At 49.4% G+C, this 21,919-nt stretch overlaps 2 protein-coding genes across 15 annotated transcripts in view; one reads left to right on the top strand and one right to left on the bottom strand.

Annotated features, from left to right (window-relative positions):
* Positions 1 to 1,553, top strand: part of LRBA (LPS responsive beige-like anchor protein) — a 620,799-nt gene extending 619,246 nt beyond the window's left edge. For all 5 annotated transcript variants that reach the window (XM_031464854.2, XM_064490742.1, XM_064490851.1 and 2 more), the window contains one exon: positions 279 to 1,553. In XM_031464854.2, the coding sequence (XP_031320714.2) occupies positions 279 to 369 (91 nt within the window). In that variant the 3' untranslated portion in view covers positions 370 to 1,553. The remainder of the gene's footprint in view (positions 1 to 278) is intronic.
* A 4,527-nt stretch (positions 1,554 to 6,080) lies between these two features.
* DCLK2 (doublecortin like kinase 2) overlaps positions 6,081 to 21,919 on the bottom strand; it is a 136,308-nt gene continuing 120,469 nt past the window's right edge. For 6 of the 10 annotated variants that reach the window (XM_064490904.1, XM_031464923.2, XM_031464936.2 and 3 more), the window contains 6 exons: positions 19,239 to 19,372; positions 18,741 to 18,818; positions 14,026 to 14,122; positions 13,322 to 13,402; positions 12,111 to 12,227; positions 6,081 to 7,288 (listed from right to left, as the gene is read on the bottom strand). In XM_064490904.1, the coding sequence (XP_064346974.1) occupies positions 7,100 to 7,288; positions 12,111 to 12,227; positions 13,322 to 13,402; positions 14,026 to 14,122; positions 18,741 to 18,818; positions 19,239 to 19,372 (696 nt within the window). In that variant the 3' untranslated portion in view covers positions 6,081 to 7,099. The other 4 variants (XM_064491020.1, XM_064491070.1, XR_004140739.2 and 1 more) reach the window with 3 other exon arrangements.

Consider the following 21,919-nt stretch of genomic DNA (forward strand, 5'->3'; position numbering starts at 1 on the left):
AGTAGCCTGTTCAGGTGTTAGTGACCCATCCTGAACATACTGGCTGTACCGGCAGTATAAAGGCAAGCTGTGAGCTGGATCGTTGTGCTGTGTCAGAGGAGCGACTCTAAGCTTACTCAAGACTGCATTTTAGTCGTCGAAAAACATACCTTGGTTCTCACAGATTGTAGTGTTGGCTGCCATCTTCTGTATTCACCTTGTGGATTTGGGAGGGCAGTTCTTTCTTTAGTCCCTAGGAAATGAACAGGCTGCAAACCACTCCTTCTCTGTGTCCCCAGGTGCATCATTTCTGGCATGGCCTCGGGAAGCATCGTCCTGTTCTACAACGACTTTAACCGGTGGCACCACGAGTACCAAACCCGCTACTGAGGGAGGCGGCTGCACATCAGCCTCGCCCAGCCCGGGCAGGGGGAGTACCCTGAGCCTCAAACAGCTATCACACCTGAATGTAACTTAAATTTGCTCTAAGAAGCAAAATATTTTTTAAAGTTAATTGCTATTTTTGTAGACTTTGCTTGACTTTTTTGGGGGGGATGGCAAAGCAGAAAACTGGCTGCTGGGTTCTGTAGTTTTAAAAAAATCTATATTTTTAGTCATAACAAGAAGTCTATTTTCACCAATTATGGAAATATACAGTGGGGCAAGTAAACCCACTTATTTTAGTTATATTATGGAAAAAAACACTTCCCATTTACCTGTACTCTCGAGAAATGTATGATCTTAACAGTAGGGACCTGGGTTATGATACTGGGATGAGGGAATGTTATGCTGTACTTTGGCTCCTGTATTTTTCCAGACAACTGTGCTTCTGCAGCAGTGAAATTTCTGGGATTTAAATAGTAATGTTTAAATTATGGTAAATGTAATTTAAAACATCTCAAATTATTTCTGTCAATATTATTCTTCAAGCATGTCTTAGACCTAGAACATTACGGTTTGGGGGAGGCTATTTTATTTTATTGCGTGAGTAACATAAAGGATCTACTGTTGTAGCAAGTGTGAAATATTTACAGTGTTTTCCTCATCTGTCCTCTTCTTAGCACACCAAAATGTGAAATGATGGAAATGCTCTGAGGCTCACAACCTCTGTTTTTTCTTTCTTTTAAAGTAAATGTAAGTACCAAAGCTCCCCCCGAGGGCCGGCAGTGCCCGCGCCCTTGCTGGGGCTCCCCCCGCCCCGGGTCCCAGAACCGAGGCTCCCGTGTGCTGTGTTGAGCAACACTTGTTTTACAATCTTCACACTTCCTTTTGATTAGCAATTTGTACTAAGAAAATGTTATTTTGGTGTTGTATAATTCTACTTTTCTAGTAGATTGCTGTGTGGAATTCTGTGAAAAATATTTGAGAAAAGGTCTGTATTGCATTAATAAATTCTTTGTAAGTTGTGAACTCTTAGATGAAACTGATATTCCATCTCTGTTTCTCTTGCAACTTATGTAAAGGGGTCCCCCCCCCTTTTTTTCTACACATTCAGCTTTTCTCTAAAAGCAGAGATTTGGAATGGAACAACTCAGTTTGACAGAAAAGTTAAGTAAAACAGTATTTGTAATTGACTTGTTGGAAATATCTTTTTCACTCCTGATTTTGAAGCAATCATAAAACAGTTGTTTGCGAAGATGATGTCAAACCCTAGTTCAGTCATAGTTTTTGAACAACCACCAATGAGACTCTCTTGAAGGAAGACTGGCCAGCTAGCTCCCTCTTACTGAGACTCACAGCAATCAGCACACTAGACCCGTGTCTAACAAATGACCAAACAAGGGACTGTGTACACTGTCCCGTCTAAGATCCACCAGTGTTTTATAGACCATTAACCAGGAAAACAGATGGTAAATGTGGGGGAGGGAGAAGACGTCTTAGACTCAAAGACGTACCCAAGTGACTGGCAGACGAGCACCCCACTGCTGTCAGCCTGCGGCATCAGACTTCAGGGTAAATGGTAGAAGAAAACTAGCTAGGGACACCTAAGTCCTGGGCCAGGCACGTGACACTTCAGCTACCCACTTTAATAAGCCTAAAGCAAAGTTAGTGAAGCACTTCCCTCTTGGAGCCTAAGAAGAAAATTGGTGCCTCCACTGCCTTGTTTTAAAATGTACGACTATGAGAACGCAACTAAAACACAAAGTCACGCTTTACAGCTGGGCTTCCCCCAACCGCGGAGCTGGGACCCTCGGACACTCGTGAAACAGACGGCTGACGTCCGCACGAGGGCTTAGTGACAGAACTGCTGGTGCGGTGTATGTTAAGGTTTACTCAAAAACAAGTATTTCAAATACATGTAGACCAATTAGGAAAAAGAGGTCAAAACTGAGGTGGTTTGGAACCAAACGAGATTATTTGCAGCAGGCGGGGAAACAGGGTGGCCCCTCAGCTGGCGGCAGTGCGGTGTGTTAAAAGGCATCGCCTCAAGAAAGTAAGATTTTCCTCACTGATAGCGTTGATTCTTCCTGAAATATCACCAATCAAGCCCTTGAGGCTCTGCGGTTTAAGAAATACCGCTAGATCACTGGGAGGAAGCACAGGGCTTAGAGCACACAGTGTTAGAGCAGGCGGGTAGCTAGAGATGAGCAGAGAAGAGGGGGACGCGGGCAAATGGCAGAAAACCATTATTTTCCTGTCTCACGTTTAGGGATCTATTTCCTTGCCAGAACCAAGATTCTGGGGGAGCCGGGCAGAGGCAGCTGGCTGCACTGTAGCTGCAGGCTTGGATCAGCTGGAGACGTTTCCCAGACTGGACCTCAGCATCAGCGCAGACAGAGCCCCCCTTCCCCCCGCTGAAATCTTCCTGACCGCCCGGAGGCCCTCGGGGCCACCTCTGCCCCCGCTGAAAGAGGCTTCTGCTGGGAAGGGGCCTGGCAGGACCAGGTGACTGTCTCTGTACCCTCAGCCATTTGATGATAGCAACACATCCTGACATCGAACTGCCTTTGAGTTCAAGGCTGCGGGTTTAATCGTAAAATAGCCCCTTAAAATCCACTGGTCAGAACTAACCGAAGTCGCACCCATCAGCCTCCCTCGGGACAAACTACTGTCTTTCTTCATCTAACAGAACTCACGCTCCTGCCCTGATAACTTCTTAGCTGCCGCGATTTCCTACCCTTTGTCAGGCATCTCCCCCACCCAGCCCACCTCCACCTCCTGACAGACGCTCCCACTGACGCTTCTCTGATCACCTGGAGGGGCAGGCCAGTTCTCGGGACACCTGCCCTCAGGGCCCGGAGAGGCAAGTCCCTGCTCCAGCAGCTCTCAACCCATCGAGTTTCCTCACTTGTTGAGCAGGGATATTAGCATCTCTGTCTCAGGGCCGTGGCATAGCTGAAACAAGACAGGATGAGGTACTCCGTAAACTGCAAACTCTTGTGATTATTTCTCATCTAGGTGTCGCCAAAAACTAGATGATCACTCCTCTAGAAAGCAGCTAATTCTGTCACTGGACCACACTTCCTCCGACTCTGCACTCACACCTGACCCCTCGTGCCTCCGACCCACGGACCTCAGGCCACCATCCAGAGCCACCAGAGTAAACCACCACCTGCTGCCGCAGAGCGGTTCCTTCCCTAGCCGCACATCCAGCCGAGGGCGCTCTGATTTCTCCTTTCCCACCAGTCCTCAGCTGCCTGGGCTCTAAGCCCCTCACCATTCTTGCCTCCTCCTGGGTGATGGTTACTTTACCTGCACCACAGCCCCGACACCCCAGAGTAGAAGCATATCTAGGCAGGCTCAGCTAACCATCTGCACAGATGGCTCGGGACACAGTTTCAAGTCACGCTAATGGGCAAGCAGTTCCATTGGCGCCTAAGGAAATGGTGCTTATTGAAATTCTGCCCTCCAGATCTTTCCTGGGAAGCAGTGAGTTCCAAACCTTGGTCACTGTTACAGGATACAATCTCAGGACGTCACACTTTGATTTCAACCTCAGGTTTGATCCGTGTCTGACCTGGTGAGATCATCTTAAGGCAGTCCATCCCATTTAAAGCAATGGACATAAGCATCATAAGCAAAAGCAAAACGAGGATGAGAAGACTAAGGGCCGCGGCCTTTCCTTAGCACCGCACTGTCCAGTATGGCAGGCAGAGCCACACGTGCCTGTCAAACGCCTGACATGTGCCTGGTCAACCTGAGATGTGCCACACGTCAACACACAGGAGCTCAAAGACTTAGTACAAAGGATGTAAAATTTCCCAATGCTTTTTTACACTGATTACATATTGAAATCATACTTTGGATATATTTAGATATACTGGGTTAGAGAAACTATAAAATTAATTTTACCTGTATTTTGCATTTTTTAATGTGGTACCAGAAAAATGTTAAATCACGTGGCTTACATTGCATTTCCATGGGATGGCCCCGCTGCTCTAGAGGTCTTCCTCCAAGACGGCATCACTGACCAGACTTTTTCAATATGGTTCATCTCTTCCAAACTGTCCTCATGCTCTCCTAATTCACATTTCACAATCTTATTCCTGAAAATATTCATATATTCCGTACATCTCCACATCCTAGCCATCTTTCTGAAGAGGGCAAACACACTGAGTCTTGGTTGAGCCCAGCAGGCCTCCCACGAGGGCTTCAGCAGGTCACTGCTTCCCTGTTCAAACGTCAGCTCCTTTACACGCGGGTCCCCTGCTGGAGGAAGCAAATGAACAGAAACCAAACACACGCCTCTCTCACTGCACAGGAGCGGAGGAACCCAGTGATCAAGTGCCTGTATTTCACTTGGATTCTCAGACCAGAACAAGAGCTCAGTACACGTCTGCTAAGGGTGTGGCTGAATGAACAACTTGCTTGTGGTGTGGCCTTTACTGAGGACCAGCACCTAGACAGCCAGGCCCTGATTTACCCTGGATGACTGGTTGTCTCCAAAAGAGCACAGCTTTGGCGTCTGTGGAATCTGAAACCGCCTCGTGGCTCCATCCCCTGCCAATTCTATGACCTGGGTTATGTCACCTGACTTCTGGCCTTGCTCCCTGACCACCACTTACCGCTCCCGGTGTTCGTGGGATTAAGATAATCACAAAAGAACCACTTGGCCACACTGCCACACCAGAGTCAGGCTACCTCCTGTCCCCAGGCCCTCTAAGGGGGCACAGAGGGCGGAGCAGGTGCTGGACAGAAGGTGCTCCTGCTCCTGTCACCAGGCACTGGCACTGCCCTGGCCACTTATTTTCTTAAGTCTTTAGCAAACATCTTTGAACCTCATAGTTCCAGGGAGGGAGTCAGGTTTCAGGCTCTGATCAGTTCTGGAGCCTTCGCTCTGTCATTTTTCTATTTTCGTCTTTATTATTTTCATTTTTCTCTTCCATTCTTTTACATTAGCTTTTCACTTCCATTAACACAAATTTTTCTCTTGGAAGCCATGATAAAGCTTATTCTTTAACCAGTCAGTGAGGAGAGTGACAAGCAGAATGTTCTGGATCTGTCCATCACCACCCACCTCCTGAGGACTACCCCTGCCGGAGCTGTGCCACCAGGAAGCCCATGTGCATTTTGTACCAAGTGGCTGGGCTGGATCCTGGCTCAGCACCAGCCCAGAGAGAAATCACCGCCCAGCAATTTGAATGAAGAGACCCAGAGCTGAAAGAGATGGATTCAAGCCCTGGCATTGTCCAGCCTTGAGAAGCTGGGGACAGAAGCAGTTCCAGGCTAAGCCAGAGCCACAGGCAAGCAGATGTTATGAGGGAGCAGAAACCAAGAACCAAAATAACACTGAAAGAAGCAGAGACAGGAGACAGCACCATCTCTGAGAAAGACCGACAGAGACAGATGGGAATAGTGCCCTGACTCCCCGGTTCCCTTAAAGCCTGACAGTCTCTCACTTGTTCCGTTAGAGTCCTTTGCTGTACACGAATAATCCCCGTTTACTTCTGAGCCCTTGTTATGTGAGTTTCTGCACCTGTAATCAAATACACTTGAACCAAGACACAGCCGCGTGTTCTGCCCAAACACCTCTTCCTGTGGTGGCCCCAAGACTTCACAGAAGCCGATGCTGGCACCGACCAGAACCTGGGTCGCGGAGGTGCTGCTTGGATCACACAGCCTTTGCAAAACAACAACACGGGGACCTCTGCCCACCCTGATCGCTTTTTTCGAGAAGGAAGAGTTTATTGTAGCTAGGGTACACTTGTAGGAGGCAAAAGTCTAACAATGAGAATGAACTACAGGCCCACCCGTTTAGAAGATGAGCACGTAAAACAAATACACTGATTATGTACAACCATTAAAAAGAGCAGGGTGGTGGAAAAAAGGAAAAACTGCCAGCAGCCTTCCAGGTTAACAGCAGAGGGTGTCTGCAGGCACCTTCCCGCCCAGTCCCCACGGTGCCCGGACGCGCGCTTGCCCAGGGGTAGCTGCGGCCGCCGCGGGTGACAAGCAGATGGGGAGAGGAGGCTCCGGTGGCCCCTCGGGCCGCTGGTTGGTCCCCCTCTGCCCACAGCTGGACCCCGAGAAGGCAGCGCCTGCCGGCGAAGCCACACGCACCGCGCCCCTCGGTAAAAAGCCCCGAGAACCACGTCGTCAGCACGTCTGTAACACACGGGGACTCACACAACGTCTAGGGAGGAAGTGACCTTCCCCGCGGCCGGTGCACAAATACCCAGCGCTGTCTTAAGCGAGCCCCTCGCGCAGCCGTGCGGGCGGCTCCTCCGCGCGCCGGGCTCAGTGTCCCGGGACGGGGTGTCCGCTCCGGCGCCCGCTCCTCCCGGTAGGAAGCCAGCCGCGACCTGGTCAGCAGACGAAGGACGCCCACAAAGGGGCCAACGCGGCTCTGAGCTGTAAGAAAAAAAGGAGCCCCCGAGTTTACTTAAATAAGGGAGAGAGCTTGGCTCATCCAAAGTGTTTTCTATAAAAATGCACTCGGCGCCGGAGGAATGTTGCATGTTCTCCCAGCGACGCTGTCAAATGTCCACGGAACTGAAAAGACGGAGAATGCAGAAGCCGCCGCTCCGGGGACCCGTCCCCAGAGCTGACGCGCACACGGCGCCTCCAGGGCCCGGGCCGAGCGGGGCGGGAAGCGGCGGCCGGGCAGGTGCGCGCCCTGGACCCCGGCGGTGCAGTCAGTCGGTAGGTCGGTCGGTCGGTCGGCGGGGGCGGCGGCGGCTCAGTCGCGGTGGCGGCGCCAGGTCCCGGCCCGCTCGCAGCTCGCGGCGGCGGCAGGAGAGCAGGGGCGCGGGGGAGACCCCGGGGGCGCGGGGGGCTCCGGGGCGGCGGGCTGCACCCCGGGCCGGCTGCCGTCCGCGCAGAGCTTGGGGCCGCCGAAGATCTGCCCCTCCTTATCTAGAGCCGTGTTCTGCGGAGAGAGCAGCGAGACAGGGCGTCAGGCCGCCGGCCCGCCACCGCGACCTGGCGCGCGGTGGGCATGCACGGCCGGGGACAGGAGAGGAGGAGTAACGCCCAGCGCCCCCACCCCGAGCGGCGCCCGGCCTGGCCTCTGCTCCTACTGCGGCCCCGACGGACGCGGCCGGGCGGATCCTCCCGGCCCCGCGCTGAGCCTGGGTCCTGAGCGCCTCTTCCCGAGCTCTCGAGCCCAGAGGAGTCCTGGACGAGGAGCAAACCCTACGAGAACGCGAGTCTCTGACAGCTCACTTTTCTAAACTAGGTTCCCCATCAGGGGCTGGAAAGTTACTCAGATGTATAAATAAGTAACCTCCTTACAACCCTTGCGGCTACATAATCTGTAAAAGCCCCGGGAATCGATGGTGCCATATTACCCGTTTTTGGATCCCCCATCGTCTCCTGACCTGCTGTCCTCTTCCTGCCTGGGTTTCTTTATCCTGTCACACTCCCGAGGGTTTTCATCTGCTCCACTCCTCCGGGAGCACAGAAATGGCCCTGCTTTCTAACCCCAGACTGAGAGGGGGGACCTAAGTCTGCCTTCCTCGTCCTCCTCTGACTCAGTTTCTGTACCTCTTCTCCTCCAGGGAGGTCTCACTGGGTTTTCCAAATGCGGAGCTTTCAGTCCTCAGGCTGAAAGGCATGTGGGCCAGAAGCTGTTCTGTGATCTAACTACCTGAAGGGGAAAATGCACCACTGATCCCTTCAGTACTCTGGGGAGAAAGAAGGACAACCGCTGGGCTTCCTCGGATGGACTTGTGCGGCTGCCTTCAGGGCGCCTGGTGTCAGCTGTGAACAGGTTTCTCCACAAGCCCTTCCCAGCTCAAGATGAACCCAGCAGCTGCCAAGGACAGTTTCAATTACCTGGAGAAGAGGTAACTGTGGAAAAGCCCAATCAGAAACTCAGCATCGCTCTTTAACAAGCTTCCAAGCCCCTAGTATGAGCAGAGGCCAGGCCACCCCTCAGTGAAAACACCGAAGTCACAGAGCGTCAGCGTTCACTGTTTTCAGCCATAAATTGGCCCCTGGGCAGAAGAAACAAACTGCCCTGCAGTTATTTCTCCTCTTCTCTTCCCGGCAAGAACATGTATGTGTGCAGCGGAAAGCAGCAGGGCCGTGCAGTTAGTACGTACCATCGCCTTGGACCTAGTCAGAGGGAAGCAATGCAGGCAGCGGGAGAGGCAGAAGGCAGGAGAGAAGCGGGGACAGAAACTAGACTTACTTTCAACAGAAGCAACACGATCAAAACAGTTCTGTCTCTCTTAAATTAAGCCCAGATCATTCCCAACTTCCCCCAAAAGAAGCATGATCCCCTGAGCGGGGAAGAACCCCTTTCCAATCCATCCTTTGTCCGGTGGCCACAAGATGCAGCAGGAAGGGGTTTCTTCTAATTCCCCTTCCCGCCATGAGGGGGCCTCTTCTGGTCCCCAAGGTGGGGTGAGCCCACTAGGAGAGGCGAGAAGCCCCCCCTCGGGTGCACTGTCCTTTCTTAAGCATCTAAGGACAAGTCACAGACAATGCAAGTACAATCTGAAACTACAGGCCCGTCTTAAACCAAACTCCTCTCCAGTATCATTCTCCTACCCCAAAGCCTCGCTGACTCTACACTGTCTTACTGATAAAAATGCATCTTTGCAAATGCATCTGAGAAAAGAGAACAAAAGCCTTCACAACGGTCCCCATCTTATGCTGTCGTTCACGAAAAGATGCTTTTTCATCTAAGTGAAAAGCAGCCTTTAGCAGAACTCCTGGAGTCCTCCGTGCACTCGCCAGCTTCTGGTCTGGGAAGGAAGGCAACGTGGCAAGCTGAGACGTTTTAAAGTGAGGTTTCCAAGGGTGTGCGTGGCTGGCCGAAACAGGTGTCAGCAGGTGCAGGAGACCTGCACCCGTGAGAGGCTGAGAGCTGGATGCTGGTGTCAAGTCTGAGAGAAGCATGCAGATTCAAGAGGGGCTGGGAATTAGAGCTGCTCTGGTTAAGCACAGTATGGTGAGTACCCGAATTCTGCTCCAGGATCCCCAGAGTCTGAACGGGGTACACACTGAAACTCTGAAGTGTCTCTCAAACTGTCAAATCAAACTGTCAAACAAAACGCAGACAACAGCATCAGCTTTACTTTCTTGCACTGCTATTTACCATCCTAGCCTGTAACTTTCTCAGGGGAGCCTCAGGCTCCAACTCTGGGGGGCTGAGGTGGAGAGGACACGGCAGGGGTGGGGAGCAGCACAGAGGAAGGCTCCGTCTGGGGTTGACAGCTCCTGAAGCGTCCCCACCGGTTCCACCACCATTTGTATCCGTAGGAAACCACACAAGCCTCACATACTCCAGCTATGAGAACATATAAACACCAGGGAGAGGTATTTCTGATGAATGATTTTTAAATAAACATTTGAAACTGTTCCCAAGGCCAGGACACAGACACGCAGCAATGGTGACGAGGACGAGGATGAAGCCATGGAAGCAGCTGCAAGCCGCCCCCACACAACCGTGCCCCAGGCAGGCTCCTCAGCTGCCTTCTCGCCCCTGCTTTTGGGGACAAGCCAAAATTCACAGGCTGGCTTTTTGGCCGTTGAGAATTGGTACCTCCAGGGACAGGCTTCCCTGATTTCTCCCGCAGGTACTGAGAGTGAGGACATCCGCCAGCACTTCCCAGCGCTCACGAGCTGCAGAGTTGTGTAGGAGACGTGGGGTTGAATGGAGCCCAGCCAACATGCCCAAGGTGACACTGAACACACACGTGAACATACAACTTTTACAATCACCGCTCGGATTACAAATGGGAGAGCCTTGTTCATTCACACAAACATCCTGTTAAAAGTTCAGGAGTTTGAAATTTAACGGTTGAACTCCATCAGCAAATGGAAAAAATGCCATTTGTAAACCATAAGATAGGTTTCTGTGGGTAAGAGGGCTGAAACCTCCTTCTGCAGAACAGAGCTTACACTGGGCCAGAAGGGCTGATCATTCCAGAACTGTGGCAGGCCACAGGCCTCACGCCATCCATTCCCATGGGCCATGAGTCAACAGGCGACCCCGGGAACTCGGGGAGAACTTGGGTGAGCCCGGCCCACCCTACAAAGGCTCGTCCACTAGGAGACGCAGATGCTTCGTTAATATGTGCTTATTAAATTGTACTTCTAATAAAATCAATCTTAAGGTTTTTGATTACATGTTGAGGGTCCCAATTTTCAGTGTTTCCAATTTTTCTCAATTCCTGCCAGGCTGCAAGGCCTCACCCTCCCGGCAGCCTTTTCGCTGGGAATCAACCTCGCGCTGGGGGCTCAGTCAAGGTGGCTCTTTCCAAAGGCTCTCTTCTGCAAGTCTGTGACAACCCTGGCTCTCCTAGGCTTCAGCAGAACTGCTAAGTGCCAGGAAGACCACAACTCCAGAGGCCTCACTATTTTGGCGCAGAGCACCCCAAGGTCCCACAACTTGTCAGGGGACCCACGTGTGAGCCTTGGGGCGGGCGGCAGCTTCCCAGCAGGAGGAGCCCCGAGGACAGACAGACAGCCACCAAACACATGCGGCCTCCCCAGGGAGGAGGACAAACCAGCAGTGCTGGGACAGCGCTGGAGGCCCAGGGACACAGCGCGCAGGCCACACTCACAAGGTGGGTTCCCTCCAGCTTCCACCTGGACCCGAGTCCTTGGAGGGGAGGTTCCTAGACTTCAATGTGCCACAAGAATTGCAACTGTTCTCCTTCCAGTCGGGGAGGAAACCAGAAGCTCTCCAGAGGGGGCGGGCTCTCCAGATGGAGCCGGGGAGACAGCCCGTCACTCTCTGTCCAGCTTCTGGGGACCCAACAAGCCGTGGATTCTCACTGTCCGGGGGGGCCAAGACGCCTTCTCCTTACACAGTCTGACTGTCTGCTCTGGGGAAGGAAGTCGCCGCCAGCTCCCTGATTCTGTGAGCCGTGTGGGGGGGGAACAGAGATCACAGCCGAGGTGCTGGTGCTTCAGTCGTGGCACCGAGGTAGGTGGGGACACGCTGGGGACACGGCCCCACCTCGGCAAGAACTTGGGTCTGGACAGCTGGTGGTGGGTGTGCTGAACACACTTCTGGCTCAATTTTATTTTTCCTCCCTTCTCCTCCCTTTTGCTGAACTTACTTTAACGTTACTTCACGTACTTTAATGCCATGGGTCATCTGCTGCGCTTGTGGATTTAGGTAAGCTACCTTAAACATTTTGGAAGAAGGAAGATCTGAAGAAATACAGGGACCACTATTACTGACTTCTCATAAAATTTTACCAACCTTGAAAAAAACTAGTATTTTTCTCATTGTTCTCAACTTTTAAAAGTCCAAAACACCGATTTTTTTTTTAATGGATTTAACTCTGGCTCTTTCTTATCCCAAGTCCCAAAGATTAATTCAGATCTCAATCTATTTGTGAAGCCTGGGGGATCAGGGAGTTACTTCCTTACACTGTCAGTCCCGCCTGGGCTCAGGGCTGGAGAGCAGAGATGAGAACAGAAGCAGCTGCCAGGAGGGCGCTGGGGCTCCCTCAGGAGAGAAGGCCGGGGCTCCCTGGCCAGAGGCCCGTCAGCCTGGCCTTGCCGGGACCTGTGCAACCTCTCATCCGAGGACTCAAGGCCCAGGAGTCGGCCAAAAGGCGCCCTTCACATGCCAAGCCGTTCCTGAGGTGGGGAAAGGAGCGTGGAAGGCGCCCACCACCACGGGAGGAAGCTCTCAGCTACTGACTTTACAAGATTCAGTGACGACTGGGCCATCAGGCCAGACCCTGCAGCTATGCAAGGGCAGAGCCCCGCGTCCCACTTACCATGATAACGGAGACCCCGGTCGTGGTGCTGTTCTGTTTGGGGAGCGCATTATTAAAGTGCTGTTTTAGTTTACCTGTGACTTCTGCTTGCATATTATTCTCCTGGGAGGCGTCATCCTATAGAAAAAAATCAAAGACGATGATTTTGACTCTCACGTCTAAGTGGTCTCTTCCTGAACCGCACCCACCACCCGTCACCACCACCATCTCCCTCCTAAATAGGCCCGTCTTAGCCACAAGCGCAGGGGGACGATGACCTTCCTTTTAAACATAATTACTGCTTCTCAGCAGTCCCCTGCCCTCGGAAAGAGCCTCCACCACTCACTTCCCTCCTTAGGGCTGGAGCAGGCCCAGGAGAGGGCAGAGGTCCCAGGGGCACAAGAAGGGCATTCTTCAGGGTTCTGAGGCCCTCCCCCACCGCACAAATGCCACCTAATTTGGTACAGATCCCTACTGTGGAAACTCAAAATGAATGAACAGTTTATCATCTCAATCAAGAATTCAGTTAGCATTTAGTCTTCTTTATTGCTCATAAAAAAAATGTGGCAGCTCAGCTACTTGGTCCAAAAAGCCAAGTCACTTAGCAGGATCCAGAGAGGTTGTCAGAATGTGTGGGACAGCGAGGTGGCAGAGGTGCACAGGGAGCCCCCTGAAGTCGCAAAAGCCCTTGAATTAACTGGACTCTCCTGGAGCCTCCAGGACTGAGGGGAACACAGAGTCTCCAGCTGTCACCATTTTGTGGACCGTGTTTACAAACCTGGAGGCACCGCCCAAGCTCAGAGAAGCTCCAGGCAACACTACACGTCCCCTGCTCCACTCTGGCAGGGACTGGGGCTCGGCAGCCCCACCACACCACGAGCTCTCCTGTGACCATGTGCCGTGAAGACAGGCTCTGAAACAGGGTCAACTCTGAGCAAATCCCAGAAACTTTCAAACCCCAGAACATCCTTTTAGAGCATCCTGGCCAAACCTTCCATCTCACAGATGTGGAAACTCAGGCCCAGAAAGGGACAGTGACTTGCCAGGTCACTCCCAGAGCGGGGTCCCTGTGCCACCCGCCTTCTCCCAGAGAGCTATCTCTGCGCTACTTGCTCACTAGAGAAAACAGACGTTTAATCCGCCGTGGACCTTGGATGCAGAACTTTGCGTGTACCAAAGCCACGGCGGGGAGGAACACAGAGCTGTTCACCCCCTGGAACGTAGGTACTTACTGACACCCAGGGGTGACTCAGGATTTGCCCCGCCGTACACCGCGCTTCTACGTTTACCTGAAGCATCTGACTGATTAATTCCTGGAAAGAAAGAGGGAGGGAAGGCAGAGGAGACAAAAGCAGGGTAATTCCAGCATCAACACAGAAATCTGAGTTTGCACCAAGGACTTCAAAGAACAGCCAACACAGATGCTCAGGCATTTGAAAGTAAAAGCTATTGTCACCTCAGCTCCCCGTGCTTACTGGGCAGTGACACAGACAGCTGCCTCGCATCAGCAGCAGTGAGAGGAGCAGAGGGCTCTCATGGGTCTGCACTAAAGCAGGACGCTCTCTCCTAAGAGTTCTGGTCATTATCAACATCCCACAGCGCAACACCGCAGTGCCGCTGCTCCTCCGGCAACTCAGCCTGTCTCGCGAGTCCACTCCTACAGCCTGATGGGTGTCCAACAAGCATTCCTTGAATAAATGAAAGAAAGAATGTTCGGGGCTTAGAGGAGCACAGGAGGATGGTAGCGGCAAACTGGGAAGACAGCCAGTCCAGCTTTCAGAATCTGCTTAAGCGTTTCAGAGACTATACTGTGGAATGAACTTAAAGAGGAACCACGCATTGAGTCCAGACGGACCAGGAGCTGCTGCGGCCCCACATGACGGGTGAGGACCCCTCGACGTGACGCACCCCCCCAGACACAGGCCGGGATGGGTACCTTTGCTGAGTCCGTGATGTTATCCCAGTAGGGGGCTGGAAACTCCAGCTTCCCAGCCAAGATCTGGTCGAAGAGATCTTCTTGCAGATTGTTCTCACTGGCAAGGAAACAGAAGAGGAGTCAGCGTCACCATACAGGTTTTCAACAAAACGCGCACAGGAAGAGTGAGGAGAGGAGGCTGGGCTCTCTGGCTGGGGCATTTCCTGTCTCAGCTGTGGATCTCAACTGCGTTGGGGATGACACATTCTCCCTTTTAGACAATGAACGAAAGGACATTTCCACAGGCCTGGGAATCAAAGAGAAAGGAGGCAGAGAGAGAAGACAAAAATGCAAGAAATTTGCTTAGTTCAGCCTGGGAAGACGAAGATGTTCTGGAGACGGTCCCACAGCGCCCTAAACGTACGTAATACCGCCCAACACTTTACGCTTAAAAATGGTTAAAAAGATACTTTTTATTTTGCTACAATAAAAAAAAAGACTCAAGAAAAAGATGGAATCCACAAATAATGGAAACCCTCACTTCAGAGAAAACAAGCTTAGCGCCTGCTCTCCCTTCATCCCTCATGGGAATAAGAGCAGAAAAGCAGCGAATCTGCATCAGACCTCCTTGCCCTTCCTCTTCCCACTTCTCCAACACGACAGCCAAAGATCAGCAAAGCAGCCAACGTGTGAAAAGACATAAGGCGTTCAGAGTCTGGATGAAACAGTCACGACCTAATTCGCTCCCACTGGAACCTGACTTTCAGTGACGCTCAGTCTGAGAGGAAGAGCCCATCGGAGCAGGTCAACTACAACTTCTCGGGTTGAGGCAAACCCACCTCACCAGCCCTGGGTGGGTGTCCATCCCCACCCTGTGCCTACCGGCCCCACCCTCAAAGGTGCACCTGCACACACAGCTGGTGCCTGACGAATAAACGATGACTTGGTTTTTGATGGACAGTGCCGTGGAAACATGGAAACACCGCCAGGAACAATTCAGGAAGCTGGACGTCCCCAGACTCCCAGAAAATGACATCTCCACAGCCTCAGAGCCCCTTCACCCGGTGGGTGCACTGACGGCTAGAGTGAGAACAAAGTCACTGGCTTTCGAGGCCATCGCAAAGCCCTAGCAGCAAACTCAGGATGGGCTGCTGGCGCCAAGATTAAAAGCCAGGAGCGGAAGTTCAATCTCACCTGGCAAGTGTGCAACATTTCTCCCGGAGTTCCCCCAGCCCCCCTGCAGCCGACGTGCTCTGCTGGGCGTGCGCACGTGGGACCCTGATCATGCTAACAGGGCACGTGTGGCGTCCCTAGAAAGAGATCGTTCAGGGCGGTGTCGAGAGACTGATTCTGGGGCTGTGTGAGGAGGTGGTTGCCTCACTCCTGTTCTAGGAAAAAGAGTAGGACTTGTGCGCTCTGCGAGTATCCACGACGTCTACCCAAGCCCAGCAGCACCGACACTGCTGGGCCATGAGGTCTGGGTCACGCAGCACATGGGGCAGCAAGAGCCAGGCTAGGTGACCGGGCAAGAGACGCCCCCACCCGCTCTCCTAAAAAGTGATGACCTTGAGAGAGGACAGACTGTGTCTTTCTAGGTATCTAAATGTTTCCTTTCCTTTTCACTGTGACTTCTCTACTGATTGAACTCAGCACAACTCTCCTTCAAAATGAGTGCAGGACACACCTAAGAACACAGTGGGATTTTTTAGAAAGCATCAGAAAACCAGAGGTCCTCAGGAGACAATGTTAGAAGATAAAAAAATTCACCCATTATGAGAATTGTTCTTTTCAGCCATCCGTCTCTGAATATATTCATCTCCCTTTTCATTTTTTTTTTTTTGGTCTGGAATCTCAAATAGCTTATGTTTTCATAACATATATGGCTTTTTTGTTAATTACCAGCTAAAATGCTCGGGGCGGGGGGGGGGGGTGATCTGCAGAATTTAGGTTCTTCGCCTAATAGCCTGAGTCAACAACAAAACCCCAGGATGTCCCAGCAATTAGAAGGGCACCAAGCCAACATCCTTCTTGGTAACAATGAATCTGGTCCTGAAAAGACTGGAGGGAGACACATGTCAACCTAAGACTAAAGCCCGAAAAGCCTGAAGGAAGAATGAGAGATGGTGTAGTCAGAGATGCTGAAACCGTGAATTCTAAGGAACAAGTTTAATTAAAAAGCTTTGGGTTAAAATCATCTTTTGTAGAAAACAGAGAAAATATTTGGAGATATCAGTTTGAAGGACTTTTATTTTAGGGACAAATTTATGTAGATAATCTATCTTACAACATGGTCATTCATCATTATTTAAGGTACCATGTCCATGACTTGCCATGTATATATATGTGTGTGTGTGTGTATATGTGTATATAAATAGTAGGTTATAAAATCTATCCATAATGTCTCTGTATGCGTTGAAAACACTTCTGTAACTAGTATTTAACATAATAGATTCTCCTTCATCACAACATGGTATGCAAAGGGGAACAAAAGTAAGCTATCTGGAGTTGGAGGACCAGCTTCTGAATACAACCCCTAAGGCAGCAGCTTTCAGAGTGTAGTTTCACTGCTTTTGATTAGCCAGACTTACCTCCAGATCCCACAAAGACACTGCTGTCCGCTGGGTAACGAGTCACAATAGATACATACTGTTCAATCTGAGTCTTGCTTTTGTTAAAAAGTAAAAAAGCAGAGTCAAAGGAAAAACTCCCGGGCTGCAATGGCAAGAGGAAACACTAGAGGGAGTTGTGAGCACACTTTCCTCCACAGCTGATCCCTGAGACCCTTTTCCAACTGCTCTCAACTTGGGTTAACCAAGGAGGGGAATTCTGCTGTAACTGGCCCGGGATTACCTGCTCTCAAAACACACCACCCTCTGCACTTGACTAGTTCCCAAAACAGGTCATCTCTGAAACCAGCCAAGGCACAGTGTGACTGTAAAAACAGCCACAAGTTATTCCCCAACCTCTATGTACACACTTTATCTTCCCATATTTACTCCAGACTTTGCTATTTGACTTCATTTGGTCAACTGGACATCAATCAGAAAACGTGAGGTAAGCAGAGACTAGGAAAGCACTTGGGCTGGAGAACGTGCCCTCTCTCTGGTTGCTTTGGGGAATCCTGTGTCTGTCCATGGTGATGTGACGCCCACGCCAGATGCTGGGAGGCACATGGCCGGGTCATAGCTGTCATCCCAGCTGACACTGAGCCAACCACCAGGCATGTCAGTGAGACCACACACTGCACTCTATGCCCCCACCGAGCCAGCCCAGATCAGAAGAACTGCCCAATTGATCCACAGAAGGATTTACATCCCTACCTTTAGGGGAAGTTTATTATTCAGCAAAAACCAACTGGTAAGTCAAATAACCCTACAGTGTGTCTAGCCCACCTAGGCAATGACCTTGATGGAAAACCATGATGTTGACAGCCAGATGCAAAGAGCTTTCCACCTACAGAAACCCAACCCATGCCACAAGGTCAGATCCCACTCAAATGCTATAACTTTGTTAAACCGTCTGTGATCTCCAGCCCTCAACTGAGCAGGCCCCCATGCTCAGTTTGTTCTGCTTGATCAACGGTCTTGTGATGTGTCTTCACACCGCAAGGCTCTTGAAAGTAGAGACAGACATCTCTGTGTCACTCTTGTGTTTACTATAATGTCAGCAAAAAAACTGTTCAACTCAACTGAAAATTGATCATTTAAGAAAGATAAACCATCCAACTTTTCTATATATTTGAAAGCTTTCATAATAAAATGTTGGGGTAGGGGAGGATGAAATAAACTTATTTTTTATTTAATGACCCAATACCACACTGTAAACACCATGACCTCAGAGCGTGTATTTTGTTCATCATGATTCCCAGCGCTTAGACCAATACCTGGCCCACAGTAGCTAGTCTACAAATTGTTGTAAAAATGAAGAAAAAAGAAGGAATTAAAAGGAAAAGAGCATTCAAGAAGACTCAGAAGAACAAAACGCATCATCAGATGAACATCTGCTTCAAAGTATTCATTTGCTCCAAAGAGGGAGACAGAACTGATCAAATGGGACGCCATGTGGGAGCCCCACACACCCCCAGGTCACAAACTGCTGGGGGCAAGCGTGTCTGTGGGCCTTGCCACACACTCCGACCCCGAGTGCGGCCACTGGATGAGGCGCACGGTCACTAAGGGTCAGTGTGTTTGTTCCCAGGCCTGTTTATCCTGAAAGTATTTGCAATTCTACTTAAATATTATGTGAACAGACAAAATGAATTTAAAAAGAAAGAATTCCCTGTTTCTACAAGAACTAGGTTGAACGCTTTGGAAAGTGAGTTGTTAAAACCGTCGTCAAATTAAGTAGATGACACAGCTCTTAAGGACTGGAAAAAGGCTGACCTGAAAGGATCAGATTGCTTTGCAAGGATCTTTAAACCTCATTCCTCCTGAAAAAGCCCAAGAGTGAAAACCGCAGACACTGGACTGTGGGTGTGTTTTATGGAAGAATGACGGCGGGAAACTCAGGACCGTACACAAAGCAAAGGCCTTGGCCCCACATCACAAGGGGGGACGAGGAACACACATTCATAGGTTGTAAATTAAGATAAAACGTGAAAGGTATGTTTATATAATTTTTAACTGACATTTTTATCGACCAGCTTCTGGTCCTGACTGCCAGGAGTAGACCGTCTGCTTCTTGATCAAAGGGAGAGAGTTTACAATTCAAATGCTGTCACTCCAAAGACCACTGACCTTCGGAAGGGTGGGAATCCACAGAGGAGTATGTAGGTGATCACGCCAGCCGCCCAAATGTCCACCTTCAGGCCATAGCTGGGAAAACAGAGATGGTGGGAGGTGAGAAACAGTGATACGCTCCCTGGAACCCTCCCCGTTACAGGACTGGTCCTTGTTTGTCAGGAAAAGAGGTCTTTCCGAGCCACACCGCTCATTTCACGTAGAGGAAAGAATTACCCTTTGGACAAAGGCATCTGCTCTTCTCCCACCATCACCACCCTTGTGGGGATTACTGTCACTATTCCCAAGACCAGCCTCGGGACAGAAGTCCAGGCCTGGGGCTCTTGGAAATAGAAGCACAAACTTGAGTTCTTGGGATCAAAGTCACGTGCAGGTAACAGCCTCTCCTGCTCCCCACACTCCCAAGGGGCATCTGAATACACAGCAGCAGCAGCAGCAAAATACACCTTTTCCCACCAAAATTAAAGCACGACCCCAAACCACCAGGAGCTTTACCCGGTTTCAGCAATGATTTCTGGAGCCACATAAGTCGGGGTGCCACAGACCGTGTACAGAGGGCCTTCCACCACGGTGGCCAGCCCGAAGTCGCCCAGCTTCAAAGACTTGGTTCCATCGGGATATTCACACACCTGGAACGGAAACCAGCCAGTAATCAGAGTTGTTTCTTCCTTGGTGATTGCAAGGCGGCCTTTGGGATTAGGCAGAAACGACGGGTACATTTACTAACAGATTCAAAAGAAATATCTCATGATAATAACACCAGGATTTATGTTCGTTGCTTTTTAAAGCTCTTTTTTTCTGGAGGTTTTTGCATGTGATTCTGATTTTTTTAAACATTTTTTATTGATTTATAATCATTTTACAAAGTTGTGTCAAATTCCAGTGTTCAGCACAATTTTTCAGTTATACATGAACATACATATATATTCATTGTCACATTTTTTTCTCTGTGAGCTACCTTAAGATCTTGTGTATATTTCCCTGTGCTATTCAGTATAATCTTGTTTATCTATTCTACATTTTTGAAATCCCATCTATCCCTTCCCACCGTCCGCCCCCTTGGCAACCACAAGTTTGTATTCTATGTCTATGAGTCTGTTTCTGTTTTGTATTTATGCTTTGTTTCTTTGTTTTGTTTTGTTTTTTTGTTTTTGTTTTTGTTTTTTAGATTCCACATATGAGCGATCTCATATGGTATTTTTCTTTCTCTTTCTGGCTTACTTCACCTAGAATGACATTCTCCAGGAGCATCCATGTTGCTGCAAATGGCGTTATGTTGTGCGAAATTTGAAAAACACATCTCCACCTTTGCAAAAAGTTCCTAATGTAGGAATGTAATGAACACGTGTCGTGCTGAGGGGGAGAGGCGGTTGCCTACCTGGTGTGGCCTGAGGGGCCTCCGAGCCCGGAGGCAGGAAACTGAGCTTGACTGTGTGCTGTGAGGGAGGCACTTGAGAGCCTCAGAACTGGTGTTTATGAAGTGCCCACTGATGGACTAGGTGCTCTCCAATTTACATGTTTAGTTTAGAAGATAAAATCAGGACTAATTCTCTATACAATCATGAATATAAATATCTCATAGAGGAGAACTTTAGAAATTTAAAAGGAAAATGACCCCTAGGATCAGACAGCCTGAACTTGCCTAACCAACCCCTCCACCCGTGTTCTGTGACCTGTGAAAGTCCCTCACCCTCCCCGGGCACATTTCTTCATCTGTGAGATGGGATGGATGCCCCTAGTCCCTGGCCCGTGGGGTTGGTGTGAGGATGAGATGAAGCTCAGATCAGGGCTGGAGGAACATTCCCTCCTTCCCCAGAAGGACTGGCTCACTAGTCAGGTAAGCATCATACTGGAAAAGGTTTACCAGCGCTGGGGGAGATGTGAGTGTTTTGCTTACACTGAAGCGACCCTTTCTAAAAAGCATTCCAGCATCATGTAAATTTCTTAACATCCTTTATAACCTTTGATCCTGTAAATCTACTCCTAAGAACCTACTTTGAGGGAACTGAGATGGAGCCAAAGGTTATGCACAGGAATGCCAATCTCAGAATTCACCTCTGTTTTTAAAAACTGGAAGCCACATAAATGGCCAACAGGGCAATGACTTAATAAATCATGGCAAATTCCTATCATGAAATATTATACAGTCACTAACAAGCACATTTCAAGTAAATATTAATCATATGAGAAACATTTACTATATTACATGAAACATTTACTATATTACATAAAACATTTACTATATTCAAAATTGTATATACTGTAATACCTCCAAATGTTAAGTTTATGTCTAGGTGGTAGCATTATGGATTATTAAAATTTAATTTAATTTAATTAATTAGGATTAAATTAAATTAGGATTAAAGTATAAAGAATTTTCTTCTTTTACTTTTCAGTAGTTTCTAAAATATTTACAATGAACATGTACTGTCTTCATAATTTGGAAAAACTAATTTTATATATAAGCAAACTTTCCTTATGGGATAAAAGTCTGAAAGTTACATTTTAAATGGAAGGTTTCAGAAGCAAACGAGTGTGCATGGAGCATAACTGGGATCTGACTGTGTGGTCTGAAAACACCAAATTTGGGCAGAAACCTAACCTGTACTCACATCCTATCTTTCCTCTATTTTTACATTTTAGACATATTTCACTTGTGTTTCCTTGCATTTTACTATGAACCAAACCAGATTTTCACCTAAACCACTACTTACTAAAGGAAGAGAAAAATTTAGAAAATCATGTTATTTCAAGATAAGCACATTCACAGCACCATCCCTGAGTCTGGGACTTCATGAGGGGGCGTGGTTTATAAACTCATCAGGCCTCCCCCAAGCCAGCCATCCGGGATCTTCACAGACCTTTCCTAAAGGATGACACTGAAAACCTTCCTTGCCTGTGGTGATGTCAGCAGTTTAAGAGGAAGATTTTTCACCTTAGTATCTTAATAACTGCTTCCATTTTGTGTACTAAATACACACGCCCCGCTGGCATCTTTATGACTGTCAAGCTTCACAGGACTAGTGGTGAGGATTTTGAGTCCCGCACACAGATATTTATCTTTCTGAGTCAGCCCACAACTCAGCAGAAGCATGTTCAAAGCGACTAATGATTTAGCCTAAAGCAACAGAAACCAGGTTCTTTAGTCACGCTTAGTCTTAGGGTGACTTTCCATC

This window comes from Camelus dromedarius, chromosome 1 (genome assembly GCF_036321535.1).
Source record: "Camelus dromedarius isolate mCamDro1 chromosome 1, mCamDro1.pat, whole genome shotgun sequence".
NCBI lineage: Eukaryota > Metazoa > Chordata > Mammalia > Artiodactyla > Camelidae > Camelus > Camelus dromedarius.